This window comes from Gopherus flavomarginatus, chromosome 2 (genome assembly GCF_025201925.1).
Source record: "Gopherus flavomarginatus isolate rGopFla2 chromosome 2, rGopFla2.mat.asm, whole genome shotgun sequence".
NCBI classification, from domain to species: Eukaryota; Metazoa; Chordata; order Testudines; family Testudinidae; genus Gopherus; species Gopherus flavomarginatus.
Genome location: NC_066618.1, coordinates 241,887,032 through 241,905,633, shown reverse-complemented (window position 1 = coordinate 241,905,633; position 18,602 = coordinate 241,887,032). Strand labels below are relative to the sequence as shown.

General features: G+C 44.5%; 1 protein-coding gene across 1 annotated transcript; it reads left to right on the top strand.

Moving 5' to 3' along the window:
- Nucleotides 1-400: 400 nt before the first annotated feature.
- MSC (musculin) lies at nt 401-3,229 on the top strand. The gene is made up of 2 exons (XM_050941396.1): nt 401-955; nt 2,167-3,229. Exons 1-2 carry the CDS (start codon nt 446-448, stop codon nt 2,251-2,253), a joined length of 597 nt encoding a protein of 198 aa, XP_050797353.1. The 5' UTR covers nt 401-445; the 3' UTR covers nt 2,254-3,229.
- The last annotated feature ends 15,373 nt before the right edge of the window (nt 3,230-18,602 follow it).

Below are 18,602 nucleotides of genomic sequence, written 5' to 3'. Positions count from 1 at the left end.
TTGTTCCCCCGCCCGGCCCAACGTGCCCGCAGCTCCGGCGCGGGGGGGGGGGGAGATGACCCCTTCCTCCCCAGCCCCGCGCTCCGGCTCCCACAGCAGCGCCGGGGTCGCTGGCGGGACGGCTGGACACACTCTGCGGCGCTGGGGAAGGTCCCGGGCGCTGCTGGTGGGGGGAGCTCCGGGCGTCTTGCCCGTCGCCGTGTGTGCGCAGGGAGGCGGGGGGGCGCCCCCTTGCCCTCCCCCTCCCCTTCTGCAGATGGTCCGCTCCGGACCCCCGGCTATATAGCCCAGCTGGCTGGGGGCATCCCGCCGAGCCTCCCGGCGCGGGGTGAGGGCGGGGCGGCCGCGGGGCTGGGCTGGGCGGACTCCTCGCCTGCGCTGCCTGCCCGCCCGCCCGGCGCCGCTGCCCCCCGAGCCCGTCTCTCCCCGGGGAAGGGCGCGTGCCATGTCCACGGGCTCGGCCAGCGACGCGGAGGAGCTGCCCGCCATGGAGCTGCGGGGGCTGCAGCTGGGCTACGCGCCGCCCGCCGCCCAGCGCCAGCCCCGCGGCCCCCTCTACCCCTCGGCGGACCAGTCCTCCGCGGCCGAGGAGGAGGACGAGGAGGAGGAAGAGGAGGACGGCGAGGGGCGCTGCGCGGCGGCGGGGCCGGCCGGGGGCTGCAAGAGGAAGCGGGCCCGGGCGGGCGGCAAGAAGGCGCCGCCGCTGCTGCCCAGGGGCGCGTCGGGCGAGTGCAAGCAGTCGCAGCGCAACGCGGCCAACGCCCGCGAGCGGGCCCGCATGCGGGTGCTGAGCAAGGCGTTCTCCCGCCTCAAGACCAGCCTGCCCTGGGTGCCGCCCGACACCAAGCTCTCCAAGCTGGACACGCTGCGCCTGGCGTCCAGCTACATCGCCCACCTCCGGCAGCTGCTGCAGGAGGATCGCTACGAGAACGGCTACGTGCACCCTGTCAACCTGGTAAGCGCCCCCCAGGCGAGGCGAGGCGAGGCTGGCCCGCCCCCAGGCGGATGGGCCCAGCAGGGCTGGGGGGCAGGATGGCCGGACAGAGGGATGGCAGACAAGGGCCACTTTTCTAAGAGGCCTCTGATTTGGGTGGGGGGAGCAACCTCGCACACCCAGAGCCTGCTTCGCAGAGGTGCTGAGCTGCAAGAAGCCGATGGCTTGGCACGTCCGGCCCTGTCAGTCCAGTGCCAGGCGTGTCTAGCTGGGCACCGAACAATAGCAGGCACTTGTGGGCCTGAAACCTTCATCCTGGAGCTCGAGTCCGTCCAGTCCCTGCTCAGAGAGCTGTGCGCCTTGGGGATGAACACGTAGTAGCTCTGGGAGCGGGGGTGTTTGTGGAGAGGAAGAACAGACCCGTCGACGTGTGTTTATTTTTATAGGCTGACATTTCCCCCTGAAAAAATAATTAGTGATCTAACTCATCTGGTCTAGCTCTTACTTCTGATGTTTAACTTCAGCGTGCCTGTAGCTGGTATACTACATTTTCCAGCCTTCTTAGATTTCCCCCTATTTCTTTAAACTGTGTAGATCACTCCAGCAGAGTGATGTTGTTTATTATCTAAGCAAGACCCCAATTCTCCGCTCAGTTACAGCTTTGAAAAAATTCGCAACCATCCCGTTTACATCTATATAACGAAGAGCCAACGTGGCCTAAAGTGATGCAGGGCCTAAAGATGTGTTTATGCTGGGGAGACTGAATCAGAAACGTTTAACGAATTCATTTTCTGGATATCGGACAAGTTAAATGACTGAGGAAAATATAATTCATTCTTCAGGTCATTTTGCAGCATAAGCTTTCACTAAATCCAGAATTTAAGAGCTGAGGCATAAAGAAGAGGATTGCTGTTCTGTCTTTCTAGATGTATTAGGATGGTTGATTATTTTAGCACCAGTTTAAAAACTAGGAAATCAGTTACAAAGCATTTTAAAAATATTATATGTTTGAACATGAATAAGTTGATGCTGGTAATAACAAGTTAAGGTGTATCTGATTCCAATTAAAATAATACTTTTTAGAGAGAACCAGTTTGTAGTGCTTCCCAGTGTGACTAAAACTGTTTGCTTTTTAAATATGGGGTGCTAGGAAATTAACTGTTAATAAAAGCTCCAGTTTTACTTTATATTGCAACTATCCTTCTAATGTGAAATGCCTTTTTTGTTTACAGACTTGGCCATTTGTGGTTTCAGGACGACCAGAATCTGACACCAAAGAAGTTTCTACAGCTAACAGACTATGTGGAACTACAGCTTAGCTGAAGTAAAGCTAACTTTTTTTTCTGGATATTTTTAAGAGCTATGATTTATGGGCACACAACTAAAGGATGGTGATTAGAAGCCATCTCTAACAAACGGTGTGAAATCCTTGTACCCTACCCTTTCTTTCCCTTATAGTTCTGAGGGTAAATGCACTTAAAGGGAAGGAATAAAGAAGGGAGGAGGTGAGATGGGAATTTCTCTGAACTGGCTGCAGCGGCTGAAGTCTGGAATTTGGAAAGGCCTTTCTTTTGCTGCATCATTACTACCACTGCCTGAGAACCTGTTGATCTGAGGCTTTTAAAGTAATGGAAGAGGATTATAACATTATAGAATTACCAGCATGGACCAAAATCAGACTCTACGAACTAATCCCAAACAGTGTTATTTGTATTCTAAAGCAAAGCAGTATTCTAGAGTAGTTTTGAAACTCAAATAGATTTATAATATATTTCGATGGCTTTTGTATTCATGAATCCTATTTCCTGCAGCTATACAATAAATATAGTCATATTACTTTTGTCCTTTTAACTAGATTTTTCTTAAAGACATTGAAGTAGCATGAGCGAGGTCCTGCAGTTAGGTTATGGGCCTTGGAATTAGGTTATTGCCCTTTTTTGTGTGTGTTAAGGTGCTATATACACGAGCAGCGACTATCCCTAGGACACGTTAATAGATAGGACAAAGTTCCCGTGTCCTCACCTGGAAGGGATCCTGCTTTTACTCTAAATCTGGGGTACATGTGTTGTAAGGAATGTATTTGTATCAAGCTATAGAAGATCAGGAATTTTAAAATATTTTAAACAGTCTGTCCTGTCATATTATGCTCATCTATGAAGGATACTAACCCTAATGTGTATTCTAGTGACACTTCTTCATCCAGTAAAGTGCTGTAATGAGGATGCCATCAAATGAGTTGCAAATGTAAATAACTTTATTTTTTTATAAAGGATATTAAAAGCTTTGTTACAACAATTCACGGACTTGCTGGTGCTATGGTAGTGTCTGACTGCATGAAAGTAAGGGTATGTCTACACTACAGCTGCTACAGCAGCATGAGTACAGCGCTGCAGCTGTGTCCTTGTAGCACCACTGTGTAGATGCTTCCTACATTGACAGAAGGAGTTTTTCCATTGCTGTAGTTAATCCACCTCTTGGAGAGGCAGTAGCTAAGTCGATAAAAGAATTCTTCCATTGGCCTAGCTGCATCTACACGTCTTAACTGTGGCACTCAGGGTGCAATATTTTTTGCAGCCTTTTGAGTGATGTAGAGAGATTGATCTAATTTTTAAGTGTAGACAGACGTAAAAATATTCCTTATAAAGATGTTCCTGAAATCTGCCCTTATCAACACATTGTTTCTTTTTTTTTTTTCTTCATCTTTTGGGTGGGGATATTCTCTAGCAACACAGACAGGCAACAAGCATTACTCCCTCCAGCCCACCAAAACAATTCACCCATATTACAGTAACACACCAGTCAAAAGAGAAAAGCATGTTTGAAACATTTACAGAATACATTGATTCACAGAAAGGAAAAATACATGTAGATTTACAAATGGATGTCAGCAATACATTCCTTTTCGAATCCTGAAAGATAATGTAATAATCCTTTGCAACTGTTCCTTGTCATTCTACCATTCAAGCTGCAGTCAGCTTTGCTTTTATTTGTATTTGTGCAGTGGGAAAGCCAGCTGAGTTTTGCAAGTTGGAAGGAGACCTTTCCTGTTTCTTAACTCCTAAGATTAAAAATCCTGAGATAAGATTTGTTTTCAGAAAATATTTTCTTTGGGTTTAGCTCACAATCATCGCAGTGAGGGGGAGGGTTGAATCTTTTTGGAAAAGAGGAGGCCTCATCTCAATTTAAGCAATAGGATAAAGTAGCATTTGTTTAACAAGAACTGGCTTAACTCCTGTGTCTTTATAGCACAGCAAGATTCCTTGAAAAGTATACTGGAAAGCAGCCTACAGTGTCCAGTCTCCCAGAGACTAGCTTGTACTCCTGCTTAGGATCTGGTGCTCCCCTGGGGGAAGAATTAAGTGAACAATTTAGTTAAGTTGCTCTCCTTACCATCAAGTTAAAAAATGATTCCTGCACAACAGAGGTTGGGACTTGATCCTGTGCCCATTGAAGTCAATAGGAGTCTGTTGCTTCCAGTTACATCTGGAATAACTCTATTAAAGGTTATTTGAGCTACTCCTATTTTGCACCCACATAACTGAGAGATGCTCACCCTCACTAGGAAGTAGAGAGCAAAGATATCCTAGTGAAGAGGAAAAACCTTAAAGATGGTGTAGTATACTGAAGAAATCAGCCTCATGTTTACAGTTCTGGGTCCTTGAGAAAAGATTATTTAGCAATTTCACTGAGGTCCCACTTGAGATAATCTTATTTGTGATCTTGAGCTGTTTTTGGCCCTGATCCCTGCTGTAATTGGTAAATGACTGTAGGAGACTGGAGAAACACTGAAAAAATGGAAAAGTTTAATCGGTATAGAAAGATTAGTATGGAAACATTGGAAAGAAAAAAAGCCCAAAACATGAACCAGTTATAATGAAGTAAATATAGTAAGTCAAAAATTGGGGGATGGAGCATGCAAAGGATAGACATCTCTTTTAGCTGCAATCAGCGTGCCATACAATACAGTCTCTAAAGCACACTCACTTGTGCCTATAGAATATAAAATAAAATTGTTTGTCAAAAAACAGTGAATACATTGATATTACCTGTTTCTTCATTGTAGGTTTTTTAAAAAGATAATAAATATTTATAATATGACAATTGTAAAAGTGCAGATTTCACATATGCTCTTCAGTTAAATGCATCTCAAGATTTGATCGTAATATTTTCAAGAATTCACTCAATTTTAATTCCTGTGTTCATAAATACTTTCTTAAAGGCATCTCAAGGAGCTTTTTCCTTCTGATCTGTCACCGAGAAGCATTTTGTAATGCAAAAAGTGAGGTGCTCATTTGCACTAACTTGCTGTGGGTGAACATGCTGACAGGAAGCTTGCTGTCCTGCCTGGGGGAATGGGTAGGGCAGGCTGTAGGTTCTAGCATGCCTGGTCTATATTAAAGCAACACTCTGGCTCTGCTCTAGCAGCCTTTTGCAGGAAAACTCAGAAATAGCAGGATCTTGGTCATGTGACCTGTTCGTTAGAAACCCCTGTTTTAAGCACTTACACATTTCCAAGGGGGAATAATAAGATTTGGACTTTCTTCCTTGGGTTTTGCCATCCTGATGGAGAATTTCAATTCTATTTTAAAAGAGTGGCACCATTCTGTTGGGCTGGATGTGAGCTACCTGAGCCTGGAAAGGGGTGGGCTAGTTTATTTTATGCTTAAAATGAATAAAAAATGCATCATATGTCCAGACCAGCGATCTGCAAAGATGAAAGGTAAGAAGCAGCTAAGATTTTAATTACAAGTGGCATTTCTAAGCTCACTGACCTTTTTGTTATATAGTCCCGTCTTTTGTGACACTCACACAAGGTACAGAGTAAGCCCATCCTGATCCCAGGTTCATTTATTAATCTCCCCATAGCCTTAATATTTAAAAAATGAAAGGACAGCTGCAATTCTCATTCAGCCTGTTACTCAGGAAGTCCTGTTAAATATGAAATTTTAAGGGCCAATTCCCACCCTCTGATACATGCCCACTTTGACTTTGACATATCTGAAGAAGCATTTGTCCCCCAAAATTGTGTTTATGATTTTTAAATTAGTATAAAAGCTGCATGGAAATCTGTTTGCAGTTCTTTACATGGAGCTTTCATATAGCAAATATCACATCACTGTCAAGATAATTGCCTCCAACAAGAAAAGTGTATAGAGCTATATATGTACACACACAAATCTCCAATGCATGCCACTGTTTAGACATAGGAAGAAATGCCTCATACATTATGAATGATAAAAATATTGAACTGAGCAAACAGACGTTTGCCTTTAAGAAATGCTCAAGACACACCTTTTGAATTTGGGTAAATCATAAGCATGTTATTTTTAAAACTTCAGATTCACCCCAGATTTAGAGTAAAAATTAAATCTGCTCAGTTAAAACCTATATGTTTGAGCTCTATCTGGGAAAATGAGAAGAGGGGAAGACAAGGGGTTTTGGAACCTGAAATCTATCCACCAACCCAAGCTCGGGGTAGTTTCATCCTCTTCACATTACTTGCATGGAGCCAGATGCTCCCATCTATTTTGTTACATGATGAGTAGTCCCTTTCTCCACCAGTAGTCCTATTTAAATAAACAATAGAATTATATAATGTAGAGCTGGAAGGGCCCTCGGCAAGTCATCAAGTCTAGTCCCCTGTGCTGAGGCAGGAATAAACCTAAACCATCCCCGACAGGTGTTTGTCCAATGTGTACTTAAAAACCTCCAATGATGGAGATTCCACAACTTCCCTCGGAAGCATATTCCAGAGCTTAACTACTCTTAAAGTTAGAAAGTTTTCTTGGTACCATGACACAAGATACTACTGAGCATGACAAAGGGGAAGAATCTGACCCAAGATATATTGCACCCACTGGATCAATGTAAATAAAAGTTCTGTGGTTCCACCATTGGGTCCCTCACATCACTGCTATCCACACCTCACCAGCTTATGCAGGATTTGTGCATAGAGCTTTCATGCAGTCCACAGGGGATGCTATGCCTCTCCCCACCAACAACTGTTTTGCCTATTGCCCAGATATATTTTTAAATCAAAATTGCATGTTTTCCTAAAAGATATGATCTAGTTCAAACAGGAATTAATTCAGGGAACTGCTGTGGTCTGTGTTAGACAGGATGTCAGGCTAGATGATCACAATGGTCCCTTCTGGCATTATAATCTATGAATCTCCAGTGGAGTGGAGGGCCAGTGCAAGGGCTCTGCAAAGCACTGGTGAATTTCACCCTTAGTAAATAACTGATGCATTCAAAGATACTAAATAAAAATTTGCAAAAGAGACTAAGGTCCTTTTTCAAGCTAAATCCATGGGATTTACACACACAGGCTATGTCTACACTACTGCAGTAAGTCGACCTATGCTATGCAACTCTAGCTATGTGAATAATGAAGCTGGAGTCAACGTACCTTAGGTTGAGTTACCACGGGGTCTACACTGTGGGAAGTCAATGGGAGAAACTCTCCCGTCGACTTACCTTACTCTTGTCATTGGGGGTAGAGTACAAGGGTTGACTGGAGAGCGATCTGCTGTCAATTTGGCAGGTGTTCACTAGACCCACCAAATCAACCGCCGGTGGATCGCTCTCAGAGTGTCAGTTCTGGCTGTAGTGTAGACATAACCTCAGGTACTTTTGAAAATCCCAAGGTGCCTATCTACATCTTTAAGTACCTAATTGCCTTTACAAATCTGTCCCTAAGGGATTCAGAAATCTAAGCCCCATTCTACTGCTATATTCTTATTGTTCACTCGTAATTTCTATCCATAGAGATTCTATGGTACAGTATGATTCATTTAAGATTCTAATCTTATTTGACTCTATGCTTTCTTTCAGATATAGTGCCACTCCCCCATCAATGTCACCTGCTCTGTCATTCCTATATCTTTTGTACCATGGTATTAATGTGTCCTATTGATTATCCTCATTGTATCAAGTTTCTGTGATGCCTGTTATACCAATATCCTCGTTTAATGCCAGGCATTCTAGTTCACCCATCTTAAGACTTCCAGGATTTGTATATAAGCATTTGTCAGTATTTAGTTGCTCTCCACTTTGGGCGGTGGGGATTGAAAGTTTTGGAAGAACTCCCAAGGACTGAATGGACTTTGAGGGCCTGATTCTCCTTGGCCTTGAACTTTGCACAGTCATTTACACCTAGGGAAAGGGAGTGCAAGTGGGTTTAAAGTGCTACCATTTTGATTTGATAGCATTTTGCACCTACTTTGTGCAAGTATAAATGACTAATGGAGGTGGCAAGGCAATAGCCGATCAAGCCAATTTCTCTCCCATTCCTCAGAGTGATCTCCCAGGGTAGAATGGAGACACATTGGGAGGGAAACTTATGCCCAGTGTGATGCTTGTCATGGATAAATAAGGACTTCCAACTTTAGGGATTTCAACCCACCTCCTTTTGCCAACACCAAAATTCAAAGAAAAAATTGAGGACACAAAAAAAGAATAAAGGAAGCACTTTTTGGAAAGTCCCTGTCAGACAAGCTACTAATAATCAAGCTGGACCCATAGCTAGCCTGTGTAACCGTGTGATCTTAGTAGTGTTGCCATGCCATCCCTGTTTATTAGGCCTTGTCTACATGGGAAAGTTTTACTAGCTATACCAATTATAATTATAAATGTACGTCTAACCCTTGTGCGGACATTCTTATTCTGATGTGAGTCGCTTTTTTCGGTTTAGCTTAAACTCCTTCCCCAGTGACATAAGCTAAACCAAAAAAGGCACAACACACACTAGAATGGTGATTATACTGATAAAACTATAGCAGTTTAAATTCATATTTTAGCTTATACAAAAAACAACAACACTCTGCCATGTGGATAAGCTCTCACACTCACTTTTTGCATCTTGTTTCACATTAGTGTGTAAGCTTTTCAGAGCAGGGACTGTGGTTCCCAGAGTTTGTTATGGTGCCTAGCACAGTAAGGCCCCAAGGTACACATGGGGCGTGTTACACACATGGCAGGGAAAAGGCAGATTAATACTTATGAGCCACCGTACAGCAACAAAGTGTGTTTGTGCTTTAGGCAGGAAGAAGGCTGAGAAGAGTGCTGCTTTCAAGTTTCAGATTTCCAAGAGGCTTTCACGAGAAACAAAAATGAGAATAAAAATTATCTTAAAAATTCTGGACAATGTCTTTATGTTGTTCTTGTGAGAATAATAGGGTTTAAACTTTAGAAGACTGATCAGTTTATGGGAACAGCTAGTGACTGGGTGGCAAATTTCTAAAGGTGTTTAGGTGCCTAAAGGTGCAGATAGATGCCTAGTAGGATTTTCAAAAGTGCCTCAGCTTTTATAAATCTCACCGGGTGCCTATCCGCATGTTTAGGCATTTAAATACCTTTGAAAAATATGGCCCTAAGAGTAAGTCTACACAACATGGTATCCTGGATCTGTGGGATCCGGGCTTGTAGACTTGGTGTTTGCAAGCCCATGCTTGAGTGTCCATAGTGCACTGTACACTTGGGCTTACAATTACTGCCCCAGGTCTCACAGCAAAGACATCCATACTGCACTGTGCAGACCTTCTGACTTGGGTATGTGGCTTGAGCTTCATCCACTCTGCAAAATGACAGAGTTTGGACCCAAATCACAGTACAATTCCAGCTCTGATCCATCACCCTTAGCCGGCACCTAGGATCCAGGTCCTGAGTGCTTGCTGATCTGAATTAGATTGATTTGTGTATGGATGGAAGGGGGGCTTGATCTCAGAGCCTGAGCTTAGTGTGCAGTATAGACATATCCTGAGTGTTCTAATGGTTTTGGAGCTGGGTTAGGTAGAAGGCCTACGTAGGAGGAGGAAACATCAAAATAGCTTCCAGCAACTGGGAGGCTGAGATTATGATCCAGAGCTAGTCCCAGCAAACACTACCTACCTGCTGATAGAATTTTTCCCTGTGTTCCCCGTGCATCCTGCCTTCCTGCTCCCAGTTTCCAAACTGGCTCTTGGCTTAGGAACTGACAGATGGGTTGAAGCAGATGTGCAGTGGGGAGGCTGGTTAGGCCGTAGAAGGAGGGATTTGGCCTCAGGAAGATGGCTCAGGTTAGGGTGCTTTCACAGAGAAAGGAGATCTGGTATTTTGGGTGGGGAGAGGGAAGGATAAGCATTTGGGAGCAGATTGGGGCATGAGAACAAACTTATCTCTTCAAACAGTTAGTGTTACTAAAGCCCTACTGCAGAAAGTACACAAGAGTTCAAAATATTGTTGTGTAGGTACTATAAAAATATCAATCTTTCATGTTTTGTTCTTTTGCGCTTCTAAACAGCCATGTTATATAGTAATAATACAGCAAAATAACTCAGAGAAGCCCACCAAATTCAGAGGATACTTCTGATCAAAATATAATCAAATTATAGTAGGACACATTTTCAGCTTAAACTACATGACACTGTCCCTTTGATGTCTCAAAGTTCTTGATTCCTCATGAAATTAATTTTCCAAACCGTTCTAACACCTGTTTAAAACCGTGCACCACAACCCATGCCTGCTGTTAGAAATAGTGGCACCTGGCCACAGTAATTCTTGATATTTGTGTTTGGAAATTTCATGCTAAGAATTTAATGTAATTCAGTATGGAATATCGTAATTCAAAAGCCATTTATGCTAAAATTATCACTCTGTCATAACTGCACACATTACTGTTAAAAGTCAAAGAAGCAAGGAGGACCTTTATACAATGGGAGAGTTTTCACTTGATAATGTCCACTAACCAAAGAGATCCCCAAACTATTTCAATGGCCTTATTTTGTGGCGAGTAATGAGTTCTGAGGGCAGATATCAACCCCAAATCTACCTTGGCAGACAAAAGGCATAGTTTATGCCCAAATACCAACAGAGGTCATGTCAGATGTGATTATGGCACCATCTTGTGGTTTAGGGGAAATGTACAGACAGGGCAGACTGCATATATTAGGCTTGGCACATGCAGTAGACTGATTGTGACAGTCGGTTTTCTTTCAGCCGTTCATTTCAGCGATCACCTAGCCTAAAAGGAAGCTTTTGCAGATTGTCAGTTTACTTACAACCCATTTGTTTTTTGGCTTGTGACTTCTGAGCTCGTGTTGCAGCCAAAGTCTCGGACTCCAGGACCTGCTTGATCTGGTAAAAAAAGTGAATGTTGTGGTGAATGTTTCAGTATTTGAGCCAAACCCCACTGATTTCAGTGGGAGTCTTTCCACTGACATCAATGGACTCCTGATCATGTCCTCAATTAAAGAAGACAAAGAAAAAAAAAACCATACAGGCTGGCCCAAAGCAGTGTGTTACCTACGCTACGTCATTTGTAGGAGTAGACTCAAGCAGTCATCAAGACTGTTGCTCAAATAGTAGTAAGATTCTCCTTGTCTATGCAGAAAGGCAACTTGGCCTCTCCTACAACCCCTGTCAACCAAATAGAAACCTAAAGCATTTGATCTCCCCTCCAGGATCCTGGGTAGGTGATTAGTAAGTAAAATAAAGTTAAAGAAAAGTTTCTGGGCAAAGTTTCAATGCCAGTAGTATACAATCCAAAAGATCTAATCTGCATTTCCTAGGCACTCATTCCTCCCAGGAGTGTCACTGGGTTCATACTCTTTTGCAATGAGACTAGGGTCCGAAACGCAATAATGGTGATGCAATTCTTTTCAAATCCACTAGGAATAAATGCACTACGTATAAGGTCATATCAGTGCGCTCTCATTATTTTCACTTGTAAACAGTGATTTGTTAACTTGACATCATACTTTAAATTATGATGATGGTTAGTTTGGCCGGGGGGATTGAAGCCCCAGGGAGCAAGGCACTGAACACATGCATAACATCAAGAAGATGTCTGTCCCAAAGAACTTACAGTCTAACAGACCAAGCTGTAGGCTGTATGTTAATGATATTGCTGTTTCCATTCTCCCTCTCCCCAATTTCATTATTATTTAAACATCTGTAGCACAGGAGGCCCCAAGAGAGATCAGACCCCATTGGGGCAGGCCCTAGATGCACACACAAGAGACCCGAAGGGCTTACAGTCTGAACAGACAAGGCAGATAATGTGTGGGAGAAAAATAAATATAATTGGCCTTATTTTACAGAAGTGAAACTGAAGCACAGTGAGATTCAGTGACTTGCTAAAAGTGGCAGAAGCAGTCTGCGGTAGAGTGTGGAACTGAAGCTAGGTCTTATGTGTCATAGTCTAGTGCTTGAACCAAAAGCCCATCCCTCCTCTCATGTCCCATTACAATAGTGTCACAGGGTGGCTGGGCCTTTAAGGGGAGATGAGCCCCAGTCCACCTGTGACAAATAACTCTCTCCCCAGATGAGGAGAATAAGTAGTAATGAGCAATGTCATGTGACAGGTTATGTGGCTAAAATCTGGCCTCTGGCTGCAGATAAGAGAGGCCTGGGAAAGCACAGGAGAAAAGCAGGAGTAGAGTTAGTAACAGAAGCAGACCCTGGGGCAAAGGTCAGGCTCCAGGGAGGAAGCCCAGGGAACAATATTTCTAAAAAGGAACAGAGAACTGAAGGGGAGCCTAAGAGAGATGACAGGATCAACCATGGAGTGAGTGCAAGAAGCTTCAGTAGTGTTTGATTTGTTTGTAGTTTTGAGGTCTCCTGAGAAGCCCTGGGACCAGCTACTTTGCAAAGACAAGTGTGATTAAAGAATAGCCCAGGAGGAGCCCAAAGAGGATTTTTGTTTTAAGGTTCTATGTAATTTAAGACTTTGCTGCTGACCAAGGTGCAGGTGCATGAAGGGAATTTGAAGAGGCCTCTGGGAAAAGCTGGTTTGGTACTGAACAGTTACAGCTGAACTTGGTACCCCAACAAGAAACTGAACTCTGAGACCGACCCAGCCAGAGGTCTGAGCCACACAAACCTCCCACAGAGATGGAAAACCTTGGTGAGGGGAAACCGAGGCAGAATGCTACAGCACCACCCCAGGTCATAGGGGGTCGCTCAGGAGATGACTGCCTGGCCACAAGTGGGAAACATTCAAATGAAGTTGGGCAAGTTTGCCCTCTACAATATGCTTTGTGAATCTATCACATACTGTATATATAAACTTCTATGACATAGATATTTTGTACCCACAAATATAGAATATTCTCTAGATAGCCATATACCAAGAGCTTGTCCATGAGGAGGAGATAATTTTCCCCTTTGAATACATTTTAGGTGGCAACTTCAGGCTCAGAAATGTCTCATAAGAAGGTTGGGTTTAGCTTTTGTTTGACTCTGAAAGCTTAAATTGTTTTTTAACATTTTTTTAACATATTATTGTGTTTGTTTTTTAACGTATTTTTTTAACATATTATTGGGTTTATAATTTGACCTTCCAACTTTGTCCTTAACTGAGACTAGGCATTTTGGCGAGCATTATGTTTTAGAACTTTTTGGAAAACCCTTTTGGCCTTTTCTGGGTTTTGAGTCCAGTTCCCACAGGACAGGTGTCCACAAAACCCCTTCCCAGGCCCCCACCATTACTGGCTTTAACTGGCCTCCTTGATGGCAGTTTCAGGAGAGAGTAGATATGAGCTGGAGAGAGCTCCTTGTTAAAATTATGCCACCATGCTGAATACAGAAGGATGGGATGATTCCCTTTCAGATTTCCTAGTAAGTGCTTGCATCCCATGTACCCAGGGTTTACTCCAGGCAAAGGGCAGTAATCATACAGAAGCCTTTTGTTAAACTACAGGCAGCACACCAATTACAGTGTGGTCAAGGATGGAGTGACATGTAGCCTCACAGATGTGGCCCTTGCAGGGAAAGACTGAGGCTTATTATCATGGCAGTATGGTGAACGTGGCTCTGTTGGTACTGCCTGTGTTGTATTTGTCCTGTAGCTAAACAGAGACCTTTCCTCTACACCAGTGTTTCTCAATGACTGGTCCGTGGACTGGTGCCCGTCTGTGAGATCTCCCTGACATAGTTTAGGAAAGCAGCAAGCTGGTCCCTGGGATCAAAAATGTTGAGAAACACTGCTTTACACAACCGTCAATACAGGTTTTTTCAGGAGCAACTTTAAGTTTAAAGTTATTTATTTGAAACACTTAGTAACTCAACATAGTTTAGTTGTTTGCTGTATGAGCAAGCTAAATGGTTGCATTACTGTGAAAACGATCAAACGGTGCACAGGAGGAGGCACGCTATCAGGAGGGTGTACGTTTGTGCTCTTCAAAGTGCACGCTCTTGGTTCAGTGAGAGCTACACAATGCAATTTACAAGGAGAGCAATAGACAGAGCAACATGAACCAATAGCGCCCTCTGGTGGGGGGAAAAATTAACAGGCGCTTTCGTCCTTCCCTGTCTCACATTGTTTCTCTTTCTGTATGGTTCTCCAGCATAAGCCTTACTCTGTTCATCCACACTTCCAGCATGATTATCGTACTGGGGGTACAAATAAAGGTCTGTATTGGATAATAAAATGAGTTAGTATTAGGGGAAACAGCAACACTTGCCTGTTGGAGCAGGGGCAGGGCATTAGCTTTAATTCATCACTGACTTTGCTGTATGACTTTGAGCAAGTCATTTGTTCTTTGTACCTCATTTCCCACCATGTTTGTAAAATAGAGAGGGTCATACCTCTCAGAGATCTTCAGCTGGAAGGCACTGCATAAATGTAATATATTGTTATCATGAAGCTCTGGGCTTTTCCATAGTTAATCCTATTTATCTGCGGCCACAAATTGCACTGTCCCTTTAATTTAATTTTGTCCTCTTGTCCTCAAGGAAGGGAGGGAAAGAGAAGAGATTTTTCTGAGACTCCCATATTTTGACACTTCCATATAACAGGCCTGCTCCAAAAAACTCCTTTGCATTGTTGTCTGTGTATCTTTAATGCATGAGCCTGACCTCAACACTCCATGTCCTTTTCATGCATTTACTTCTAAACACTAATTCATACTTTTGTCACAAAATAAAATCTTGGCCTTGGAGTGTGAGGAAATAAATAAAACAGAATTCATTTCAAGTGAGTACAAAAATCCAGGGTGGGATTAGCCTGTGACTCTCGGCTTTCTAAAGGGCTTTACTAAACCATAAGAGCTATAGTATAGGGGACATGCTAGAGGCATCAGGGGGATGGGGTAGGACATGGTCAGAGCATATGTGTACCTGTGGGAAAGCTCTAAGTGGCCACTGCAGCTGAGCATAGGTTAAAGAAGCCCTGAGGTTGTTCTAATGTAATCAAGGAACTGGGCCACCCTCCCCCGAGGCTCAGAATACTAGTGGCACAAAGGTAGCCTTTCCCCCCTTCCATTCCTGAACCAAGCACAGGAACAATGGAAAGAGAACCCTGGGGAGTTGGGTCGCAGTGAGCAAGTTCACCTCTTCTAGGCCTGGAGGAACAATGCTTCCTCTCTCACCGTGTCACGGCAAGAAAAACTTTAGTCTTCCCAGCATTCTGAGAGACAGGTTTGGCTGTGGCACCTAGGGGTGAAAGTAACTTACAGGACTTACCCATACCGCTGGAGTCTTGAGGGGACGTGGCCTCATCCGGAAGAGGCGTGGCCCCTCAAGATTTAAAGGCCCTGGGGAACCAGCTGTGGCTGGGAGACCCGGAGCCTTTAAATCAACCAGGGGCTCCTAGCTGCAAAGGTGGGTGGGAGCCCCCCGGGGCTCAGGGGCAAATTAAAGGGCCCAGGGCTCTGGCTGCCAAGGGGAACCCCAAGTTTTGCGGGGCTGGGGCAGGGATTTAAAGGGCCCAGAGCTCCTGCCGCTGAGGGAAGCCCGGAGCCCTTTAAATCCTGGCCCCAGCCTGGCCACCAGAGCCGTGGCCGGGATTCAAAGGGCTCTGGGCTGCCCACAGCCGCAGGCAGCCCAGAGCCCTTTCAATCCCCGCTGTGGAAGTCAACGCGGCCCCAGCATGGCATACTGGCTCTTGCCGATACACTGTACCGTACCAGCTTACTTTCACCTCTGACTGTATATATGTGTACGTGTATGAATGTGTCACAAACAATGCAGGTGCAGCCTGCCACTGACCAGCAGCGACCCCAGCAATCAGCCCGTGGGCTGCTGCCTGCAGAGAGCCAGCAGATGCCGCTGGGCTGGGTCTGCCAAGGAGTAAGTAACCAAGGCAAAAACCACAGCCAGACAGACAGGTAGGGAGCTGGCGGGGGCAGGGAGGGGAGTCAGGCGTGAATGAAGGACAACTGGAACAGCCTTCATGAAATACACAAGATATTTAGAGAAAGTTTTGTCAATTTCAGCCTCTGCACTCTGCAGGCAGGACAAAACAAAAAGAGATCTGAGATTGCACCTGATGTCCTAAGGACATCCCTGATTGAACTGACCTCGTTATCTCTAGCTTGTTTGCTAGCATATATATACCTGCCCCTGGAAATTTCCACTACATGCATCTGAGGAAGTGGGTATTCACCCACAAAAGCTCATGCTCCAAAATGTCTGTTAGTCTATAAGGTGCAATAGGATTCCTTGCTGTTTATATAAAGAGGGTGGATTAGAATGAAAACTACTATTTCTTTCAAAGGAGGCACAACAATTTCCCTGAATATTGTTTTCCCCTACAATCCTTTTGTGGTTTTGTCTATGGGGGCTATTTGCTTTCCCTGTGAATCTTTAGTTGCTTTAGCAAAATTGCTTTGCCCAAAATAAACCCTAATCATCATGACACATCTTTTCACCATGTTCTCCATGTTTTTTGTGTTTTTTTTTTTAAAAAGAGGATCTGCAAGCAGTTTGGACATCACAACCATGATCTTCTGCTAGGGAGGGAATGGGATAGATTTGAACTTGGAAATGGTTCCTGATTTTGATTGTGTTTAGGAGATCCCCTCATCCCGGGGGCAGAAAAGAACTGCCCCTGCCATGATCACACACACCCAACAACAACTGGGAGTGAAATTAACATGGATGCCAGAAACGACTCCTAACTCTGGGCACTGAACTGCACAGGACACAGCTGAGTTTAAACTGTTCTTTTGCAGGAAGCAACAGCAGGCATCTCAGCCAGTGTCCCGACTGCACGCAAGAGCCTAGAGCCTGCTGGGGATGGGAGAGGAGGAATGCAGAGCCTTGCTGCAGCCTGGCTGGAGGAGGGGGAAAGAGGAGCCGAGAAACCAATGTGACAGTGAGTTTTCCACTTCCACCCGCTTTTATTAGTTCTGGATTTAAGCTGTGCAGCCAAATGCTTGTATTTGTTGCGTATATTAGTATTGGAGAGATCCCCTCATCCTGGGGGCAGAAAAGGACTGTCCCTGCCATAGTCAAACACACCCTCCCCTGGACCCCCTCCCCCCAGCTACTGAGAGTGAAATTAACAAGGATGCAAAAAACCCAGCCCTGAGGGCTGAACCATCAGGGAACAGCTGAGTTTAAACTATTCTTATGCAGGAAGCAGGCTTCTCTCTCCCTCCCTCAGTCAGTCTCCTTTTCTTACTGATCCTCCATACCGGATCCTCCATACCGGCTCGTACCAGCTTACTTTCACCTCTGGTGGCACCTTGACTGCCTCTGACCATGACTGTAGAAGGGCTGGCTGCCTTAAAATGTCTGAGGTTTAATATTTTAAATTGCAAGCCAGTAACCTGGTTGTTGACTTGTGCCCTTGCTTAGTTCTGGAGTTGCCTTCCTTATGATACACACGGGAGATATCAAGTATCAGAGAGAAGCCATGTTAGTCTGGATCTGTAAAAGCAGCAGAGTCCTGTGGCACCTTATAGACTAACAGACGTTTTGGAGCATGAGCTTTCGTGGGTGAATACTCACTTCGTCGGATGCATGTAGTGGAAGTTTCCAGGGGCAGGTGTATATATATGCAAGCAAGAAGAAGGCTGCAGATAACAAGGTTAGTTCAATCAGGGAGGGTGAGGCCCTCTCCCTACGGGAGACGGAGACGAAGAGCTACTTAATAGGAGACCAGGAACTGCCACTTCTTTATGATCTTTCTTGTTAGGCTTAGACTGACCCTCCCAGCAACTGGGGAGGTCTCCTTATACCTTCACCTCCTCAGTTTAACTTTGCCCAAAAGTCAGAATCAACCATGTTTCAAAAATCCAAGGCTGAAATTGTGTCCCACTGAAATCAATGGCAAAACTTCCTGTGACTTCAATGGGGACAGATGTAAGCCTAGGTATTTGGCATGTTAGGATTTTGTCTACCTCTGCTAGCCTGTCTCAATGCTGATGACCCAGCAATACATTTTCCCTGCAAAGAGAAAACATATTTTAACATATGTTGAAACTGTGTTTGTTTTGGCTCCCAGCTGGATTTCAGAAAGAGTTTCTTACTTCTCAGTCTTTTATCCAAGATTTGTACAATCAAAGCATAATTAAGAAAGGCCTCATACCATTAGCCACCTTCCACCAGATTGTGTATGCTCTGGGAGCCTCCTTCCTTTGTTTGGAGTCTATCTTCTTCCTCAATGGGATAATCTTCTTGAACAGGATAAACTCCATAAATGTCTCCTCCACTTCACGGGTGCAAATACAATCTAGATTGGAGGTACTGACCAGCTCCCTGGTTGGTTGTTTTTGTTCTTCCAACACTGGCTTTCCAAAAATGATGGACAGGAAGGAGACTGACCACTCTGCTTATAGACTTCCCTCATTTGTTGCACTGGAGGCCAGCTTTCCCTTTGTTGAAGTGGATCTCTCTCAAAGGGAAAATCTATCCATTCAGGGGATTCAACCAACATATTTGGTTTGTAGTCAATGAGCTTAGT

Excerpts from the sequence above, each read along its gene's own strand:
- MSC (XM_050941396.1), top strand. The coding sequence starts at position 446 with ATGTCCACGGGCTCGGCCAGCGACGCGGAGGAGCTGCCCGCCATGGAG. Across the intron at positions 956-2,166 it reads ACGTGCACCCTGTCAACCTG|ACTTGGCCATTTGTGGTTTC; the intron begins GTAAGCGCCCCC and ends TTTTGTTTACAG.